Source organism: Lathamus discolor, chromosome 3, assembly GCF_037157495.1.
Source record: "Lathamus discolor isolate bLatDis1 chromosome 3, bLatDis1.hap1, whole genome shotgun sequence".
Classification (NCBI taxonomy): Eukaryota; Metazoa; Chordata; class Aves; order Psittaciformes; family Psittacidae; genus Lathamus; species Lathamus discolor.
The window spans coordinates 130,296,690-130,316,357 of record NC_088886.1 but is presented as its reverse complement, the minus strand read 5'-3'; the positions used below and the strand labels follow the sequence as shown (position 1 = coordinate 130,316,357).

Below are 19,668 nucleotides of genomic sequence, written 5' to 3'. Positions count from 1 at the left end.
CACCCTTGGCTGATTTTTACTTTTATTGTTGTAAATTCACTGCTCTCTTCACATATATATATTTTAAACATATATTAGATATAAAAGTCATAAATGCTCCTCTTTGAACTACATATACTGGTAGATTTATAGGCCGATTTTGAAAAGGTGGGCAGATCAGGAAGCCCAACCTGATCAATGTGCACAGCAGCAGCAAATGCCCCTCTCCAGGGAAAATGTATATATATATATATATATATGCATGTATATATATATATGTGTGGATCTACATACACACACATTCAACACCTTGCCCAGGATATCCCAGGCTGCGGCTGAGGCTGAGAGCAGGACAGGCTCTCACCAGGCAGGCGTGGGCTGCGCTGAGCGCTGTTAGAGGCACTGGAGGACGGATTTGGGAGTCCCAGCGGAAAGGAGCATGAGCTTCCCCTGGGCCTACAGAACTGCTTCCGTTTTCTGTGCCTGCACACCCAGGGTGGGAGGGCTGTGAGGCCAGGACTGGGGTGTGCAGGCTTCCCAGTGGGACTGCTTAGACTGACAGCGCTATGCAGGGGAAATCCACTGCTCTGCAGGCGCTGTGCTCGCACGACATTCCCGGTGTCATGGCAAATGCGGAAACCCATTTCCCAACCTACCTGACCATCAGGGAGCACGGTAATGCTGTGGCCAGGAGGTGAAACCTGCCTCAGCAATTTTCCAAGCTGAAAAAAATGTGGGAAAGTCACTGACTGGAGGCATGGAAGGCCCCGAGCAGTGAGAGCCCTGGCCGGGAGCACCTGTGTGGTCCAACCAGGGCTGCTGGTGTCATCCTGCAGCAGCACAAGGCACTACCCTTGCCTGGGCAGGCACACTGGCACTGCCATTGCCTCCTCAGAAAGGGAAAAGGCACTCTGGGATTTTGGCTCCTCTGACAGTTGCAGCAGCCAGCTGGAAGGCTTCCTCTGCTGAACCTTAATCCTGTGGCCATGGAGGAAGAAGGAACATTGATTTCCCCTTCCCCAGTGTACCAGGCTTGTGTGGTGAAGGGAGGGTGAGTCCCTGTTCCCTCACATTCCTTACAGAAGTTGCCTTTGTATGACTGCCTCTGACAGCCTCACTCAGACAGGGCAACCCCAGAGGCCCAGGGGCAGATCCTGACTCTGCCAATAGCAGCACCGTGCCGGCATCCCCGCACCCCAGCAGGCGGGAACTGAGACACATTCAAGGCAGGGAAGTCACTGGAAGAGCCCAATTTGGGGGTCCCTACCGTGAGCCTGCCTCCAGTGGGGGTCAGGCCATAGCCAGGCCCTCTGCGTGGCTGTGGATGTGGGCTGTGCTGGACACGCTGCTCTCCTCTTTGTAACTTTTGGGGGCCCGGCTGGCTTTCAGCAGGACCAGGAAGGTGTCTGTGGAGATGGCCCCAAACTCAAAGGTGAAGGTGCCATAGAAGACCAGAACATCGATGATGAACATCCACTCGCACAGCGCGGCCACGTGCTGCAGCACGAAGCTCTCCTGGATGAAGAACACACCGCCTGAGGGCATCCCTGTCAAGGAAAGCACAGCCGGACTCCTACCATCCAATGGAGGACCATGTCCCGCTGTCACTGCAAGCTGTGAGCAGTCCCCATCCTCAAGGACACACCACCACCCCTAAACCCAAGAAAACCCCCATACTTCCCGCAGCACCAGGAAGGCCTTGGCACGGGTGAGGCGGTGGCACACATGCCCAAACCAGCCTTGGTAAATCACGGGACTCATGCCAGGCAGGGATTTTCTGTAGAGGCCTGGGTAGGGGGACCTCAGGGTGCAGACCTCAGGGCAAGCTGTGTGCCCACAGCCTCACCCACCTCACCCTCTCTTGTCAGATGAGGCTGACGTTCCCCATCCTGCGGGATGCAGTTACAGCCAGTAAAATTCATCTGCCCTCCATCCCCTCGGCAAGGGGGTTTGGGCTGTTGCATCCCAGCCCTGCAGCACCCCTGTCCCTCTGCACTGACAGCTGGCTCACCCCAGAGAGGGGACTGCTCCCCTTCCTCCAGGTCCTACTGCTGCCAGTCTCCCTATGCTTCTGCCATCACCACTGGGGATCTCTAGGGAAACTGCCAGAGCCACCATGGGTGAGTGGAGAAGGCAGGTACGTCCCCAGCCCTCCAGGTGAAGCCTCCAGCAGCACCCTGCCATCTGCCTGCGAGATGACAGTCTGGGAGAGCCCGAGAGGCAGAGACCTGACCTGCACAGGGTAGATCCCTCTGCTCACACCCCGCATCCCAGCAGGGGAGGTCCCAAGCCTTTCCCCACACCATCCCTGCACAGCTCACTGCTTTCCCACTTCCATTCCCCAGTGCTTACAGAGCAGCATGGCCACAGCAGACAGGCACCAAGTGCCCTCTCCCTTGTCCCTACATGCCCTGCCGGTCCCTCCCAGCTGGCACGGCCCCATGGCACTCCTGCCCTGCCCAGCTCCCTGCCTGCTTCCCATTCCGCCTGCTGCAGTGACGGAGCAGGACCTTCTGGCACGTACCAGACCACCAGCACCCTCCAGGCTCCTCCTGCACTGCTCACCCTGGCCAGACCCCAGCCAGCCTCTCTGGGACCTGTGGACACTGCATGCATTTTCCCCTTCCTGCCCAATAACCACCACCTTGTTTCCCAATTTATCCCTAACCTCAGTCCCAAATAAGCCACTGGCTCCCCGGCTACACACTTGGGATATTCTTCCAGCCCTGCCGCCACACCCTCCCTCCCTGGTGTGGTGTTTGCAGACCCCAGTGCCTGGCTTCAGCCATACTGGCAACTCAGATTCCGCTCTGCACAGTGTGAGGCTGGAGCCTGCAGCGGTGGCTGGGTTGGCGTGCAGCAGTGAGGGCAGGGCTGATTTAGGCACCTCAGCAGCTTGAGAGATGCCCATCAGTGTCCCTTCCTCTCCTCAGCCCCTGCATGGCCCTGATACTGCTGCTCCCCAGCCTGCACCTGCATGAGCTGCGCGCCCTCAGCCCCTGCCCAGCCCCTCGTGCACCATGCCTTGCTGCCAGACCAAAGATGGAGGATGTGGGGCCCATACCCCTCCAAGAAGACACCTTTAGCCACCTCATCCCAGATCTCCTCCCCATACCCCCCAGAAGGATACTGAAGACAAGGGTGAGGAAGGCCACAATGGTGAGGATGCTGCGTAAGTGGCCGGTCCAGTACTGCCCACGAGTTTTGGCCATGCGGTAGGTGAGGATGGACTGCAGGAGCAGGAACAGCATGCTGGTGGGAAAAGCCACCCCTGCCCCAATGTAGTGCAGCACCTTGGCGTGATCCACCTGCAGGGGAAGAGACCTTCAGTGCCGGCACCCTCGTATGCTCCGCAGCATGAAATGGCTCTGCTCAGGGGGTGGGCTCGTGCCCCGCAGGGGTGCAGCATTGCCAGGGATGGGTCCTGGCAGCTCTTCCTGTGCCCATCTCCTGGCTGAGGAGCAGATGTGGATGCACTGTCTGTTGCTGGGATCTCAAAGCACTCCATTTGTTTCATCATGGGGTGGTAGCTCCTGAGCCCCTTGGGCCAACAGCTCAACTGTGCCCAGGGGCATTGGGCAGGAGCTGCCCTGTGCCATCAGCAGCATCCAGGGCTGCGTGCACCCCTCCTGGGGGTCACAGCCCCACTGAGCTGAGCCATGGCTGCGGCACCGGCACACTGGGGCCAGAGAAGCTTCTCCTGGGTGGCGGTGCCGGTGCCGGCAGCAGCCTCCTACCAAGCGGAAGGGCCCGGCCGCCGCAGGCAGAGGGCTGGCAGCTGCTGGGAGGCCGGTGCCTGGCAGCGCAGGCAGGGGGGAGCGCTGCCGCCAGGCCCTGGGCGCTCTGGTTATCCCGTGAGCACAGGCTCTGCCCGGACACTTTCCTGGCATCACCCCCGGAGCAGCAAACACCCACATGGAGGACAGCGGGAGCACTGGCAGCTTGGCCCGGTCTCCTCTGCCTGGCTGGCACATCCCTGCCCGCACAGGGTCAGGCATCCATGGAGGGGACAGACCACGCATAGGGTCTCAGATAAGGTTAAACCAAACCCACCAGCTTAATCCAGACCCAAACCTATGAGTGCACAAAATGGACTCCCAGTGCCTGGGGAAGCACAGTGTCTGGAAGAGGTGAAGGAGTGCAGAGATGGGACCAAAACAACCACCCCAAATCCCACACTGCTGAATGCTGCCCCTGCCCTGCTACAGCCAAGACCCCCTCCTGCCCTGGGGTCCCCCGAGGTGATGCCTCACCTGGAAGTTGCCGACCATGGTGAGGCCAGCAGCGCAGACCCAGCCGGTGGCGAGCCCCAGGGTGTTGAGGAGTGATGGCCCGAGGCACTCCAGGAGGTGGGCATAACGCAGCAGCCCCACCAGGATTACTGCAGGAGGGAGACACAGCCCCATCACACACCTCCGAGTGCATCCCCCTCCTCCTGCCCCCCGCCAGGCAGGGAACCTCTCTTCCAGCCCTGCTCCAGGCAGCAGGCACTTACCCATGAAGGAGCCCAGGCTGCAGATGAGGCTGAAGAAGCAGCTCTCAGGGGGCAGGGTGCCACACTTGCTGCGGGGACAAGGCAAGGCCCAGGAAGCCCTCAGCCAGGCGGCACCGGGGTGCAGTGCTTGCTCCCCCTACCCAGAACATGCTCCTGGGGGTTCTTGGAGCAGCTCTGACCCCCAACCAGCCCCACACTCCCACCCCGTGGCTGCTCACCTGACAAGGGGAATGCGGTCCAGTGTGCAGCAGGAGCCGGGGCTGTCCACGCCACACGACTGGTTGTAATTCCTGCCGGGAGGAAAGGGACAGCTGGGGGAGAGGAGCTGCTGCCCGGGACCCTCCTGCCCACAGCCCCTGCAAGGGCAACAAAGCTGCTCCCCAGCGAGTGCAGCCAGACCCCAGGGATGTGCCCGCACCCCAGGGACAAGCCCCTTCAGTGAGCAACCCACCACCCAACAGGGTCCTTCGGGAACATCCCGCCTGGGTCTCCACACGCTGCGCCCTGCCTGCTGGCTTTGCTGCCCACCCACTGCCCCTGCCTGCAAGGGAGAGGCCACGGTGGGGCAGGAGCTGCACACACACCTGGATGCATGGGCTGGGGTGCTGGGCTCAGGGGGGTGCTGCAGCCCCAGGCGGGAGCAGGAACCAGGCAGCCCCATGCCAGCCCCATCACACACATCCCGGGAGGGGAGCGCGGGTGGAACCGGGCACGCAGCCACTGGCAGCTCTGGGCTTGCAGAGGACATGGGACAGGGAACACGAGGCTGAGCGGGAAACAGCGCCCACAGCCACGAGCACCCGGGGCAGTGCCACCCTGCCCGGGAGCGAGGCAGCTGCCGAGGGGCTGGGCTCTCTCCGCAGCCACCGCAGAGCCTGGGAGTGCCTCCTTGCAGCACAGACCCTGCAAGCCCGGGGAACCAGAGCTCCTGCCACCCTGAGACACCTTCGGGCACCACAGCTGCTGCTGCAACCAACCCCCCCACGGGTACGTGCCCGCTGCCCTCCTGGGAGCTGGCACACACTCACAGCGGCTCTCTGGGCACCCCCCTGCTGCAGCATCACGCAGGCAGCCAGCACCTCCGCCTGGCACAGCTGAGCAGGACCCCCTCCCCACGCCGCAGGCGGGGAGCCCAAAGCCCTGCACCCGCACAATGACCCTCAGACACCCCCCGCCCCACGGCGGGGACAGGACCGGGGGGCAGCGCCACGCTCCCCCGGCTCAGGCTGAGCCTCAGCCACCTCCAGCCGCCCAGCAAGCGTACGGTTAAAAGGGCCTTACTGGAAAGGGCCAGGCTGGGCTCTGGTCTTTTTTCAAGTCTCCTCACTTACTGGTGGCTTTGTTTTCCAACCACGAAACCCCGGCGAGGCGTGGAGCTCCGTGGCCTGCTCCAGGGCTGCTCCTGGGGCCGTGTTTGGTTTGGGAGGGATCTTTTTGTTATTATTTTGTTTCAAGCAGGCCGCCCGAGGCTGGGAAGCATTATTCACCATTAAGGGCTGGCTGTGCGGCAGAGACAACCCGACACATTCTTCCCCGGGCAGAACAAGCCATCAGGCAGGAAATGGCAGCAGGTTCCCCCCCCCTTCTCCTTCAAACACTCCAGCGAGAATTAAACTAACACGGATTTTTCTGGGCAGATTTTTAAGGAGACGCACCAAGCCCAAACCCTGCAGCAGGAGCTGCCAGGAAAGCAAACAGTTGTGTGTTCCCCAGCCCTCGCCTCTCCCATGCCTCACCCCCCACCCCAGGGTACTGCAGGCAGCTCTGCCCATGGGGCGGCTGGGCTGTCCCGTCCCCTGGCACTGACAGATTTAGCCTCACGCAAGCAAGCCTCAACCTTCCCATGGAGACACACGGCCTCTGTAATTCCCTGACCACTTATTTCATACTTTCCCCGTGCTCTGTTTTTTCAATGGCCTCCTTCTCCCCGCCCGGTCTGCAGCGGGGTTCACTGGAGCAGCTGTAACCGCAGGCAGGGGATGGATGGCACCTCTGGGTAGCCCTGCTCGGCCCTGGCACTCTCACTGCTCTGCAGACGTGGGGTCCTACCCTGCCTGCAGCCAGACCCCAGGCAGCTCTGCTCCCAAAAGCCGCCCAGGGACAAACAGGAGACATGCCCTGGGGCTCTTGTGCCCCACCACTGTCACCACCATGTCTGCCAAAGGGAGAAGGTGGCCCTGTGCTTCCTCTAAGATGACCTCTCCCGACATCCTCAGCCTCCTCCTAGGGCCAGCCTGGCCCCCAATCCCCCTTTCAATGTGGTGGAAGTGCAGGGGGCCCTTGGCTAGGCAGTGGTCCAGCACAGCCCGGCATGGCTCATGGTCTGGAGGGGACACAGCATTACGGGGTCTGTAACCAAGCCGGACCATGGAGAAGGGCCCTCACCCCCTCCCGGGCCTTACCAGTTGTGGACAGGGCAGATGTGGTTGTTGGAGAGCGCCATGGCGTACCTGGGGGACAGACGACGACAGGGATTATCACAGCCACCCGCCTGCCCGCATTCCTGCTCCCAGCCAGCCCCAGGGCGAGGTAGTTGGGTACAAGCTCTCGCTGAGTGCCGGGGGCCAGCACTCACCCTGTGGTACCTCCCAGCTTCATAAAGCAGGAAAACGAAGAGCAAGACCAGCTCCAGCGAGCATCTCCCCGCGGAGTCACCCTGCACCCCAGTCAGTGCAACGAGGGGTTCATGACATGCATCCCACCCAGCTCCAGGGGGGTCTTGGCCCCGGAGCCCACCCCAGCCGAGCAAGGAGCCCTCCTGCCTGGCAGCAGCAGCAGCAGGCAGCACCGCGCTGCTCACATCGCTGCCGCCAGCGGCCGTAAACAGCTCAGGTTAAAAATAGGCTCCGGCACCGGTAAGAAAACCCCTCTCCTGCCCGAGCCAGCCACGTAACAGCCAGGCCGCGAAAGGGGCAGGGCAAAGAGCGGAGCTGAGGGGACTCGAGCGCTGCCCACCCCAAGGGTCATCCACCGAGAGCACCCCGCAGAGCCCTCGCCCAGCCGCTTCCCAGCGCAGGTCCCTGTCCCAGTGCTCCGTGCTCTCCTGCGAGGGGCAACAAGCCAAGAGAGGCATGGCTGGCACTGCCCGCCGCACTGGGATGTGCTCCCACCCGCCCAATCGCCCCTCCTGGCTCTCACATCCCAGGCACGGCCAGCGGCACCCCGCACGGCCCCATGTAGACCCACAACAAGCTTCTACATGCAACTGCCCAGCCTCGCCGGGCCACTGCACTGACGAATGATACAGCGTCCCCCGGGCAGCAGCAGGACACGTCTGGAGACAGAAGCAGGGCCCAAGACCCCCTGTTCCAGGGCAGCTCTAGCTGTGAGGGCCATAAGCAGCACCTCCCACCTGAGCTGCTGAGGGCTGGAGGGGCAGCTGCCCCCCAGGGTCACCCATGGGAGACAGACAGGGCTTTGTGAGGAGTCCAGAGGAAACACTGGGAGCATGAGCTCCCTACACTGGGGTAAGCATTAGGCTTTGTTGTGAAGGAGGATGGGGGATACCACAGGGAGAATCTCTGAGAGAGATGTGCATGGTCTGGGGTGCATTTGCTCGATCCCACACTTCAAAAAGTCCCATCACCTATGCTGGGGCTCCCTGCACCTTTTGGAAAAGGCCCTCATCCAGCACCCACCGTCCCTGCAGCGGCACAGGGAGGGCAATGGTCTGGAGAAGAACAGCCCTATGTGAACACGTGAGCTCGCAAAGCCAAGGCCCAGAGCAGGGACCAGCAGGGTGGCTAGTGACACTCACCCAGGTGACACAGCCTCTATCCCCAGCGCAAGGGACAGACGTCCCTTGCCCTCCCATCTATCCACCACACAGGGTGGGTGCCCATGTGGTGGTTACGGACCCGGTGCTGCAGGACGCGGGCCGGTTCCAGCACTCCCAAGGCCATTCCTGTGCCCCACAAGTATCAGCTGTGCTCATGCTTGGATGGGGATTCATGATCCTGTGGGGTGTCAGGAGTGCGAGGCCAGGGAGCCATATGCCAGGGCTGGCTGCAGGGGATATAGCGCGGCTGTGGGGCACACGGAGGTGTGGGAGCAACCGAGCATGCAGAAGTACCCCAACCTGATGCGGGCGCAGCAGTGCCCCGCAACCCCGCACCCCGCTGCATCCCACCCTGAAGCATCTTCCATCCCCCCGGCCTCAGCATCTTGCCCCGCAACATCCCGCCCGCAGCCCAGCGTCCCCCGCCGGCGTTTGGGGGCCTGCTCGGGCCGTCCCGCGGCACTCACACGATCCACATGCCGGTGATGGTGAAGGCAGGCAGCGTGACGGGCAGGATCCCCCAGGCCGGCATCCTGGGGCCGGGCATGCCCCGCCGGGCTACGGGCGAGCGGGGGAGCCTCCCCGTAGCCTGCTGCCGCCGGGCCGCCGCCGGGCCGCGCTCCCCATGGGCGGCCGGCGCCGGGCGGAGCGAAGTCCGGCCGCGGGGAGCCGAGCCCAGCCGCGCCGGGACAGCCCAGGCCGGCCCCGCCCCGAAGGCCGCGCGGGTCCCGCTCCGCCGGCCCTGGGTGGGGTTCGCCGGCAGCCCCGGGCAGGCGGATCTGGGGCGGGCGGCCCGGGCGAGCCCCAGCGCGGTGTCTGCGCCTTGACCCCGCGGGGCACAGCCGGGTGCGGGAGCCCGCTCCCGTTCGGCACCGCCCTGGAGCTGCAGCCGCGAGCAGCCTCTGCCGCCGGTGATTCGGGCGGCGGGAGCCACCCCTCAGCCCGTGTCCAGGGGGGTGCAGGCAGCTCCGGCGAGTGCGGCCCAAAGGGCACCGGCTCAGTGCTGGGGTGAGCCAGGAGGTGACAGCCGGGCACCGAAGACCTTGCTCAGTCCCCTCTTCTTCCTCCTAGGAAGAGGGCGAACATGGGCTCAGCTTTCCCCCCTGAGGACAAAGCCCAGTTTGCTCCTTTGTCTCCCCTGACCTTGTGCCCTCACTAAATGGCTAAGAACCACCACAGGGGCCTCCCACGGCAAGCCGCTACCCGCCCGCACCATCCCGACCTGGCTAGCCTGCCCTCTCCCTTCCTTGACACTTTCTACAAATGGCTCTCAGTGAGGGTTATATTTAGCAGCCACCCACCAACGCTGCTGCCCAGAGAACTTTTTCGTGGAAAACTTGAGAAGAGGAAGCACGACTTCCCCAGCAAGGCCACAGCAGCACCACATCCCTATCAGCTCGGCAACACCCGGCGGCTGCTTGCAGGCTTGCTTCCAAATCCCAAAACATCCGGTGTAGCCACAGCCCCGGAGCGGCCGGTGCTCAAGGAGCCGGCGCCTCTCCACTGCCTCTCGCCTGCGAACAGCACCGGCCCTGGCCCGCACGGGAGAGGAGCGCTGGGTGCCCACCGCGTCACCCGGGCAGGGGTTATGCAACCGGAGGAGTATTGCACACTGGGACTTGTAGTCTCGGGGGATCTCATCTTTCTCTGCACGCCATCACGCTCCAGGCAGCCTCCTCCCCGGCACCGGGTCTGGCCCTGCTGTTCAGCACATCGGATCCCCGACCTTCTGCTGCAGGAGCTGCACTCTAGAACCTGGCTCAGCAGGCAGCTGTGCTGCCAGAGCTGCCCCTGCACTTCGCCTGCCGGCGGACCCTCCCTTTCCCGGCAGCCACCCGGCCGCGGGGACAGGCGGCGCTGGGCGAGCTGCCGGCAGCACCGGGCCAGCGGTGCAGCGGCGGCCGCCTCCAGCCCTGGCGGCGCTCAGGTCGTGCTCCGGCCAGGGGAGAGCAGCACAAACGCCGGCAGCTCCCTCCCGCTCAGGGTGCGTGTCTGTGTGGGTGTCTGTGTGTGTCTGTGCACGTGTGTGCGTCCGTGTGTGCGAACTGCCGAAACCATGCTTCACACAGACCAGGTCTTCTAAGTATGCTCAGATTCAGTTTAAAAATTGAAACTAAAGGCAGCATTGATTCACATGGTTCAATGCCAAATTTGCTTTAAATCCAGGGCTTATCTTTCCACAGGGTTTTCTCGCACTAGGAGGCTTCACCCCAATGAGGAAAACACCAGCTCCACGTAACACGCCCTACTAACACCCACTAAATGCTAGTACTTATTTCTGTTCTGTTTCAGCAGTGGAAATTATTCATACAAACAGCAATAGAAGGGGTGCGTAAATCCAAACTACAGTGATGTCTGTCCAGCCTCCTCTGGAAAACAGTGAGTCAGACCTGTAAGAATGGGAAAGAAGTCCAAACCTAGAAAAAGTAGATGCCGGGACAAACATGAAGGCCAGTGTTGTGAGCACTGCTCCTCCCCGACAGCCGCTGGCAGTATTACTCTCTTTTATGTAATTTAAGTTGCAAATAGGGTTCAAGAGCCTTACCAATAAAAATAAAAATATCACGGCACATGCTACATATCTCCTTCCCATTTAAACACTTTCCCTGCTATTTTTTCTCTGTAACACATGAAACCTCATTATTGCAAAATCCAATGTTCAAGGATAGTTTTTTGGTTTTCCAGTCCAAATCTATTCACACATTTTACAGTCTAGTGCCAACTGTTTAAAGTGCAATTCTGTCTTTCCAGTCGACATTCTTTCCATACCAGTCCTGCTTCCTGCAGTTTCCTCGGGTGGCTTTTGCTTTGCACTGCAATTGTCTGAATTAAGATGCAATGCTCTCAGTAGAAACTGGGTTTGCAAACACAGTTAAAAACACAGCATCCCCCAAACAACTGTCTGAAGGCAGAAGGAAAAACTGAGCTTTGCCATCAGCTGACACCACTCCAAGAAGCTGAAAGATCATCCGGGGATCAGAGGGCAGCAGTGCCAACATCAAAGCACTTGACAACTGAGCAATGGTTTACAAAGAGTTAACCATCTAACGGTTTCGGTGAGTATTTTGGAGACAGCTCAGAAAAACAGAGCTGTAAACAGAAGCAAGGGCTCAGAAATAGAAGGTAGGGAGGTGGGCTGGATACAGAAGGGCCATGGGCAGCACAAGGATTCAAATACGTGAATGAAGACATCTGAGGGCTGGAAGACCACAATCTGGAAGCAGTGGAGAATGAGGAAGGGAAGTGAAAACATTCCAGGAATGGTGGAAATGGACTAAAGAAACTGGGATTCATTAACGGGACTTACCTAGTATGTGCGCTACTCTCCCATTACATAATATTTAGACCTTTGCTCAAGCAATTCAAACATACTCCAAGTATTTGAACCCTTTATCAAGTTTTTAGAAGTGTCTTGGAATCCTTGTGATAGGGAAGGCATTGGTGCCTCACGCAGCTCCAGGGGCACTGCGTGGATTTTGCCACAAGACAAAGTAGAAAACATTAGGAGGGAAGTACATGATGGGGTTGTAGATATCCATGGCAAGCATTAGCTCTGGAAGAGCCCAGGATCTCTCATGCCCTCTCTCCAAGTCCAAATCCTGTCAGTGGAAACAAGGATTTCTTTCTCATCAGATGGAAAATGCTTCTTTCATCCAAGCTAGGTTGTCACCAGGGTCTGTGTTCTGGCTGCATGCTGAGATGCTGCTGGGCACCTCCTCCTCAGCCCTAGTCTCTGCCCTCAGTGCTGGCAGTGTGTGAGCACACCCCAGCATAGCACCAGGAATCTTACAGCAGACACTGAACCATTACCAGAAGCAATAGCAATCTAGCTGCGGCAGTTCTGCTTAGCCCCTTGATGGCTGGCCTCCACTTCAGCTCCCCCATGTGCTGGCCACCTGTTAGGACAGGTCTCTCTGTACTCCATGCAGACAGAGCACTCTCTTGGAGGATCATGGTACATGGAGTTGGGGGACTGGCAGGTGGGCACACCACCCTGGCAACTGAACTCCACTCCTCCCAAAGCTCTGAGCTGCAGAACCATGACAGAAAAGCAGTGCAACACTGGAACATTCATTTACAGGATGTATTTATTACACTGTAAAAAGTCTGTTGGATTTGTAGCCATTTACTCTGTATGTACACTGGTTGTACTCCCACCCCGACCATAGGTTCCTCTCAGTACAGTATACATGGGGTTGGGGTGCCGCTCATGGCCCTCCCAGTCACCAGCGGGATTTCCAAGATTGGTATTATTGAGCATTTAGCCAACTAATGGAGAGAGGAGGAAGAATGGAAACACAACACTTGCCAGACAGCAGCTCTGCTCTGGGCACCAGGAGTGGAAGAGTGGGACATCCTTGCTGCAGGGCTGAAGCACTAGAATGACTACCAGAGCCTCAGCTGCAGGGGTGTTCTAGGTGGAGAAGGTGGTGAGCTCCCAACAACTAGAAGATGCAGAAGGGTGCAGTCCCTGCAGTGCTTCGAAGGAAGCACTGCAGACTTACCGGGCATCTGTCAGCCAGTGCCACAGATCAACACATCTCTAGCTGAAGAGGAAGTTCTCCTAAGGATGGGGCTGGACGCCAAGAGTCTTATGCAGCAGTGAGTGGTGGACAACTCGGCACTGCTGTGCACCCCAGGGGAGTGGCTCCTCAGGCACTGTTTGAGACATAGCTACAGTGCTCTGCTCTCAGCTCATGGCACTCTGCATTTCCTTCTCATCTGCTCAGCTAGGTAGAGCCTTCTGAGTTTGCTCTCCAGACAGAAAACCTGATTACATTTACAGCAGGGAGGAAAGCAGTGCTGCCCTTACCAGACTCCCTGGCTACTTACTCCCTATCTGGCATGAGGATTGCTGTTATCCATGTTGCACAAGGAAAGCATGTGGCTACAGCAGACAAGAAATCCTATGTAGTAAGCTGGGAGCTGCACTGTAAGCAATCCACATTTCTACACAAAATTCTCAACCTGCTGAACCCAGGCATGCGCAGAGCCCAAACAAAGCAGTGCAACCAGAAGCATGGGCAGGAAAGCTAGGGAATGCCTGGGGAATTGTCCAGGGACTGTACTGAATAATCTGAGAGGCAGTCCTGTACTGCAGCCCATCTCTGGTGTGACATCAAAGACTTGTCCCTCTTCACTAGATGAACTGGTGGCAGCTTGGTCCCAGGCTGCTAAGCATGGGCATTGCCTGGCCCCTGAGATTGTGAAGACAGGAAGAAGACTGATCAGTGGAACTGGGCACCCATCCAATGCAAAGAATTCTAGGCAGATTTCTAGGTGGTTGCCACAAGAAGGGAGCAGAATGTGATGTGCTCCAGAGGAATTTGTGGCAGCAGCTCTTCTGCTCAGGTTAGCATCATCTTCTAAAACAAACATGCCTGCTACCACAGAACATTTGTCCAGCACCCTGCACCTACAGAGCTTCCTCAGCAGACAGTTCTCAGACATCCTCAAACTAATTGACTTCAGAGGTTGTCATGGGATCAGTGGGCCGTGGAGCAGCTAGGAGGGGAACAGGAGAGGTGGCTTCAATTAGGGCTGGGTTGAGAATGATTGGAAGAGTCATAGGTGGCACCCCAACCTGCAGGGGAGAGGCAAGAGGCTGCAGTATGAGTGGCGGCTGTGCTGTCGTAGGAGGTATGTCTGTAACGGGGCTTGTCTTTGCTGGAGCTGATGCTGGGAAAGGAGGTGAGGCAGAGCTGCTGATGGTGGATGAAGCAGGTGCAGTGGCTCTTTCAGACTCTGGAAAAGGAAAAGACAAAATACATCCTTACACAAGGCCCTGACAAAGCCACCTTTCAGCTCAAAGCTAAGCAGGGCTGAAGATCAACTCAGGGTCCTTTTCAAACTTGCCCCTTCCACATACTTTCTTAGAAGGCCCTGAGGAGCAGATGCCTATCACAGACATTCTGCCCCAACTTCTCCCCACCTCAATAACCTCAGCAAGAAGGCCACGACCTATCAATTTGGAAGCACAACAATTCCACGACATCAGAGGACTGGTCACTGCAGATTATGCTAAACCAAATAAAAGCAGACCTATGCCACCATGCTGGGAAGATTATTCCAGAAAGAAGAAAAGGGGACTCACCAATGGTACCCGGTTCACAGGGCTTCTCCAAAGGAGCCAAGTGGGTAGCTGGTCTCACATCCCCTGTAGGAGAAGGGGGCAGGGCAGACACTAGTGACTTCTGATGCTGCTGCTCCATTGGTATGCTGGGAACAGGATCTAGGAAAAGAAAACAAGCAGTGAGCCCACACATCAGTTTGCTCACTCCTTTTGCCCACCCTCAGTTTGCCCTCCTTGTGCCAAGCTCCCACAGCCTCCTGCAAATATAATTTCATTAGCACCCAGGCACTGTGGCAGCTGCATACTGGACAAGGTGCAAGCACTGAGCCCAAGACCTGTTTTTTTTTAAGGTTTCTCAGCCCTTCATACCTTGGATGACTGTCTGTTTGAAAAGCTCATCCCGCAGCCTAGGTAAGAAACAGTCTATCCTTTCCCACGTGATCTCCCAGAGATCCGAGTATCCCGTCCGTGAGTCAGCACTGTGGAATATCCCAGCTGTATCCATTACAAGCAGCATATTCTTCAGAGACTCTGGGATGGCCTCCAGCTGTAATCAGAAGCACTCCTCAAGTCACAGAGAATGTACACATAGCAATGAAGAAAAGCTCAAAACAGCTGATGGGCTGCCTTGGAAACAGAGGCCAAGGGCAGAAATCATGGAACATGGTTTTGGAATTAAAATATTAAAAAAAAAAAAAAAAAATCAAACCAACCAAAGTACCTTTCAAGTTCAAAAATTGATGAATGGCTGTTCAAAGCACTGCAGCATCACTTTCAGCATCTTACCAGTAAATCACTGGAGCCAGCATGCATGTATTTGTCCATGAAGTCCAGGATTGTCAGCCACAGGGCAGCAAAGGTGGTCAATGAGAGCAGTGGGGAGAGATGTTGTAGGAACACCTAGAAAAATACCAAACCATAACTACTGTTAACAAGCAGCTTCAGGGCTGCTGCTCACAGCTTGACAAGTCAGTTGTGCAAATCTGGAATTCCCCCTCCTTGTGGCAGGCTAGGAGCACACACAGGGCCAGCGTGAGGATGTCAGAGGACTCCACTCTTCTGAGCTGCACATAAAAGAATGGATATTGTCTCCTTTGCATGAGGCCACTGCAGTCTGCATTACCGTGTCTTCCAGCCCTTCCAGGCTCTCTTCCTTAGGTCAGTACTATCAGCTTGTGACATACATTATTTCACCACTAGAACAGACTATCTTCAACCAGTGTTGAGTGAAACACTTCATAAGGTACAAACTCCTTCCTGACAACTCTTCTAAAGGCCAGGATCATGGAGACAGTTCTGAAAAAAAGTCATGTCCCAACAGCAGAAGGTGGTGAAGCCCAGCACTGAAGACAGTCAAGCTAGCAAACTGACACCTATCCGGATCAGAGGTGCTGAAAAGCTAATAGAGCAAACTGTTTGTCTTGAGGCACATGTTTTCCTCTGAGCTTTCAGGCAGCAGAAGCACACTCACCTTGGAGAGCAGCGTTGAGGCTCTCATCCGAGTTTCTTCCATCCCACCAACATCAGCTGGACTGATGTTCTCGAGTAGCTTGGTTAGCAGAGGGAACAGCACCTATTGGATCAGACACACTGGTATTTCAGAGATGACAAAATGACTGATGAGATTTGCACAGCCTTACAGGAAGGAGCTGGCTTTTGGGTCTAGTGGCTTCTAGGCAAAGAGCATGGGATAAGCAGTGAGAAGTGGAAATGAGTGGATTCATTTCAATACTCCAAGAGGCTCTCTCAGAAGCCTAAGCAGGGAAGACCTTTTCACAAGATCAAAGTAGGGAATGCCTTCTCTGTTGTAGTGAACAGGCTGCTCAGGAAGATGGTCCTAAAGTAGGACACCATTCTGCCACTCCTGCACCCAGCTTTGCTCTTCATGACAATGCTGCTCTGCCTACATGCTCAGCCCAGCCAGGAGGTTACCTTGTTGAAGCAGGACTCCCATTCCAGGGCATCCAGGGCCTGCAGGTCATGTACCAGGAGGGCTCGCTGCAAGTAAGTGAGTGCCTGCATCCGTACCTGGCGTCGGGCATCACAGCACAGCCAGGCAATACCTGCAAGAGAGGGATTCAGGGCAAAGCCCACAGTGTCACATCCCTACCTCCCCAGTCTAGGGTGAAAAGTCTAATGAAGATCAAACACTCTGGGGGAAGGAAAAAAATAAACATAGAAGCATTATATTTGTTCCAGGCCACAGTGTGGGAATCTACTGTCAGCTCCAGAATCAAGCTGGCAGCTAACTCATGCTAAAGGTACCATACTAGATCTCATCCAAGATTTTTTTTCAATTACAGCAGACCCTAAAACCCACCTCTGCCTGCTTTCTGCATTTAGTTTTTGGCTACTAAACTTTCCCAAGTGCTGCTATTATTCTGGAACTGTCTGTGCTCACTCTCATCACAAGGAGATGGCTTTACCCTGTAGCAAAGGACACCAGCAGTTGGACCACAGCGTTCGGGAATCTGCTTGGATTTTCTTCCCTGCTGTCTCTAGATGGCGTTGCTCCTCTGCCCAAGAGCTGTAGATGGTGGCCGCTCGTGTGTGCAAGGTGTGCATGAGGTCCAGGAGCTGCAAGTCAAGCATCACATTAAGCAACACATAGAACTTCAATTTTTGAAGCAATCCTGGTCTCTGCTCTTCCCAAGACCAATGCAAAAACACTCGGAGCTACTCAAGCCTGCTTCCTGTACGTACACAACCATGTGTAGCTATGGAGATGGTGTCAGGCTCTGCTCTCTGTGCCCTCCCTAAGTAGCCAAGTGCCAAGCATCTTCAGCAAGATCTATGTCAGTTCACTAGACATGTTAGTCCCATCTTCCAGTAACAGCATCCCAGTCTTGCTAGGAGGAAGAATGAAGCCTTTCCTGGCACAGAGCATTGACTAGCAGCCAAAGGAGGAAACAGAGTGATTCAGCTACACTGCCCAGGGACAACTCTCTGAAACATTTTTAACAAAAAAACCCCATGAAGGACAAGCAAAGCTCCCTGAGAACAGCTCCACATGTGCAAATGGCAGCATTCTAGTCACTTTACTACTCAACCAAGGCCCAACAGCCTGGCAGTCAACAGGCCCGTGCCTTCAGACCTTTGAAGTACCACCTGGAAAGAGAAATTACTCCCTCATCCCAGTACCTCAGCCCACAGGGCTTTCTCCTCTCCACAAGCTCAGACTGCCTTATCAGACTCCCCACTAATCTTACATGAACCATATGCCATCTACCTTACCTACTGTAGTGACTCAGCTCCAGACTTCATCCTCCTCACTTTTCAGAGGAGTTCTCTCTCCACTACTATTTTGCTTTTGTCTATCCAAACTGCAGTGTTTCTCTTTCAGTGCAGAACCACACTGCCACCAGAGCCACCCTCTGGCATCTAGGCTCACTAACCTAAGATGGAGCCTTCCCTTGCCTCATAAAGAATCCCAGTGACTCTCTGTAAGGGCCCCAAGTATGGGAAAGGAGAGGAGGAAATCCTTGCTATACTTACGTCCTGACTAACCTGTAAAGACACAGTGTGGTAGCTGGCAGGGATGCTCTCATCCTCATCACTATGTGTGTGTGCCTGGTGCTGGCTCAAGACCCGGGATCGCCGTGTGGAGCTTTCCTTTGGCTTTTTTTTTAACCGACTGGATTTACTGTCATACCTGTGGCTCTTCCCTCTCTTTTCCTGGGACTTGTAGCCTAGAAAGTGAGAAGTAGCAACACATGATACACACACTCCACCATGAAATTTTCTGCCTTTCAATGCACACAGAGCCACCTTTTGATATCCCCAGCAGAGGGCCCAGTCCTGTAAAATGACAACTACCCACTTGAATATGTACCCAGCACTCCTTCAGAAACAGCCTTCAGCAACAGCTGATACTGCTACCTCCACATCAGCTCCAGACCTCCCCCTCTCTATCCCAGGGAGAGGGATAAGAATAAGGTCCCTGCTGCCAGCAGGAGCCAGAACACTTTTCTCACAGCAGACCATCTACTGAACACTGGAGACTCATTCCCTAACAGTATACTTCTTCTCCTGCTGCCTGGCTACCCCAAGCCCAATCTTGATTGTCAAACCAAGGGCCATCTTACCCCCATTCAAGCTTGCCTCCACAAAGATGCGGATGGTTTTGACACAGAGCTCGAAATTCTCAGGTGTAACGTGGGCAGCATCTCGCACAATGAAGGACAGAGACTCTACACACTTCATGAGAGACTTTGTGTCGTGTGGGCCCAAATCCAGCCCCACAGTCAAGCTGTACTGGTTGACAAGAGGAGACGGCCCCAGCCTGCTGAGTCCAGCTGTGGATCTTGAGGTGTCAATGTCATCTTTCCCCACCTGCAGTGTATAGCAAGAGAGTAGCAGCAGAGGGTAGCATAACAAACAGCACCTCAGGCACATGCTTAAAGGGACTTTCTTCTGCAGCCAACAGACAACACTTCTGGGGGATCCGTTTCCCTTTTTAACTAATTTGCCTCCAAGCTTTCTCCTTTTCATCTTCATCTTCTCTCCATCCTCCCTTTACAATGTCAGTTCATCTTAGCTCTCTTTTGTACTTACTATCTTACTCTTTCTTTCCCTACCACACCCTCTGCCCATAACCATGCTAGGAGTAGTCTTCTTCAGGCACCAGAAGCCCATTGGCTACTCACCACTAGCCAACCACTGTTCATGACATCCACATCTGTCCCCGAGCGATGCATCTTGCCTGGCTTCCCATGGTCCGTGTATACCTCTGAATCAGAGGTGTAGCCACGGTCCAGGCTCACGTCACTAGGATGATAGGAGGAGGAGACCTCACTGTCTGACTGAGCACCTTCAAGACAAAAGGCATGGGTTTTAGATGAATGTCAAATCAACAACTTGGAAGAGTAGCTGTGGGTAGGGAAGAAGCAATTCAGATTACTCAGATCAGCATCAGCTAGAAACCACCAGTGGGCCCTAGAAGACACTGTACCACGCCTCTCCTCCTGTGTGTACTATGACAGGAGCATGCACAGAAGACAGCAGGAAATGCATCTTTGGTACTTTCTCCCTGCAGGTGTGCTGGGCCACCCCTTCAGAGGGAAGGGGCTTTCCATCCTCTGCTATATCACTTGTCAGCCTGACCATGGTTTTAAAAAGGGCATGGAGTCCAATGCTTTGACCCTGGGGGAAGAATCAGATGTGCCACACAATTTAAGAACTACTGAGGTGCTAGGTTCAGCCAAGACAACTGAAAAAGCACAACATGGAATCATATGACTCGTGTAGGGCCTCTGCTCCAGCTAATACTGGTAAAATCTCTCTCATGAACAACAACCTACATTAGCATGCTCTATACCTGTCAGATCTACCTTCCCTCACCTT

General features: G+C 56.1%; 2 protein-coding genes across 4 annotated transcripts in view; both read right to left on the bottom strand.

The window, feature by feature from the left end:
• Window positions 1-10: 10 nt before the first annotated feature.
• On the bottom strand, window positions 11-8,825 carry TMEM150A (transmembrane protein 150A). The gene is made up of 7 exons (XM_065671783.1): window positions 8,720-8,825; window positions 6,877-6,924; window positions 4,693-4,764; window positions 4,475-4,542; window positions 4,233-4,360; window positions 3,110-3,287; window positions 11-1,514 (listed from the first exon to the last, which is right to left on the bottom strand). Exons 1-7 carry the CDS (start codon window positions 8,797-8,799, stop codon window positions 1,270-1,272), a joined length of 819 nt encoding a protein of 272 aa, XP_065527855.1. The 5' UTR covers window positions 8,800-8,825; the 3' UTR covers window positions 11-1,269.
• A 3,497-nt stretch (window positions 8,826-12,322) lies between these two features.
• GBF1 (golgi brefeldin A resistant guanine nucleotide exchange factor 1) overlaps window positions 12,323-19,668 on the bottom strand; it is a 110,369-nt gene continuing 103,023 nt past the window's right edge. For 2 of the 3 annotated variants that reach the window (XM_065671766.1, XM_065671768.1), the window contains exons 31-40: window positions 18,972-19,135; window positions 18,411-18,657; window positions 17,821-18,014; window positions 16,752-16,902; window positions 16,258-16,388; window positions 15,797-15,898; window positions 15,112-15,225; window positions 14,695-14,872; window positions 14,347-14,484; window positions 12,323-13,997 (exon numbers count right to left, since the gene is read on the bottom strand). In XM_065671766.1, coding sequence (XP_065527838.1) covers window positions 13,711-13,997; window positions 14,347-14,484; window positions 14,695-14,872; window positions 15,112-15,225; window positions 15,797-15,898; window positions 16,258-16,388; window positions 16,752-16,902; window positions 17,821-18,014; window positions 18,411-18,657; window positions 18,972-19,135 — 1,706 coding nt within the window. In that variant the 3' untranslated portion in view covers window positions 12,323-13,710. The remainder of the gene's footprint in view (window positions 13,998-14,346; window positions 14,485-14,694; window positions 14,873-15,111; window positions 15,226-15,796; window positions 15,899-16,257; window positions 16,389-16,751; window positions 16,903-17,820; window positions 18,015-18,410; window positions 18,658-18,971; window positions 19,136-19,668) is intronic. The other variant, XM_065671767.1, reaches the window with a different exon arrangement.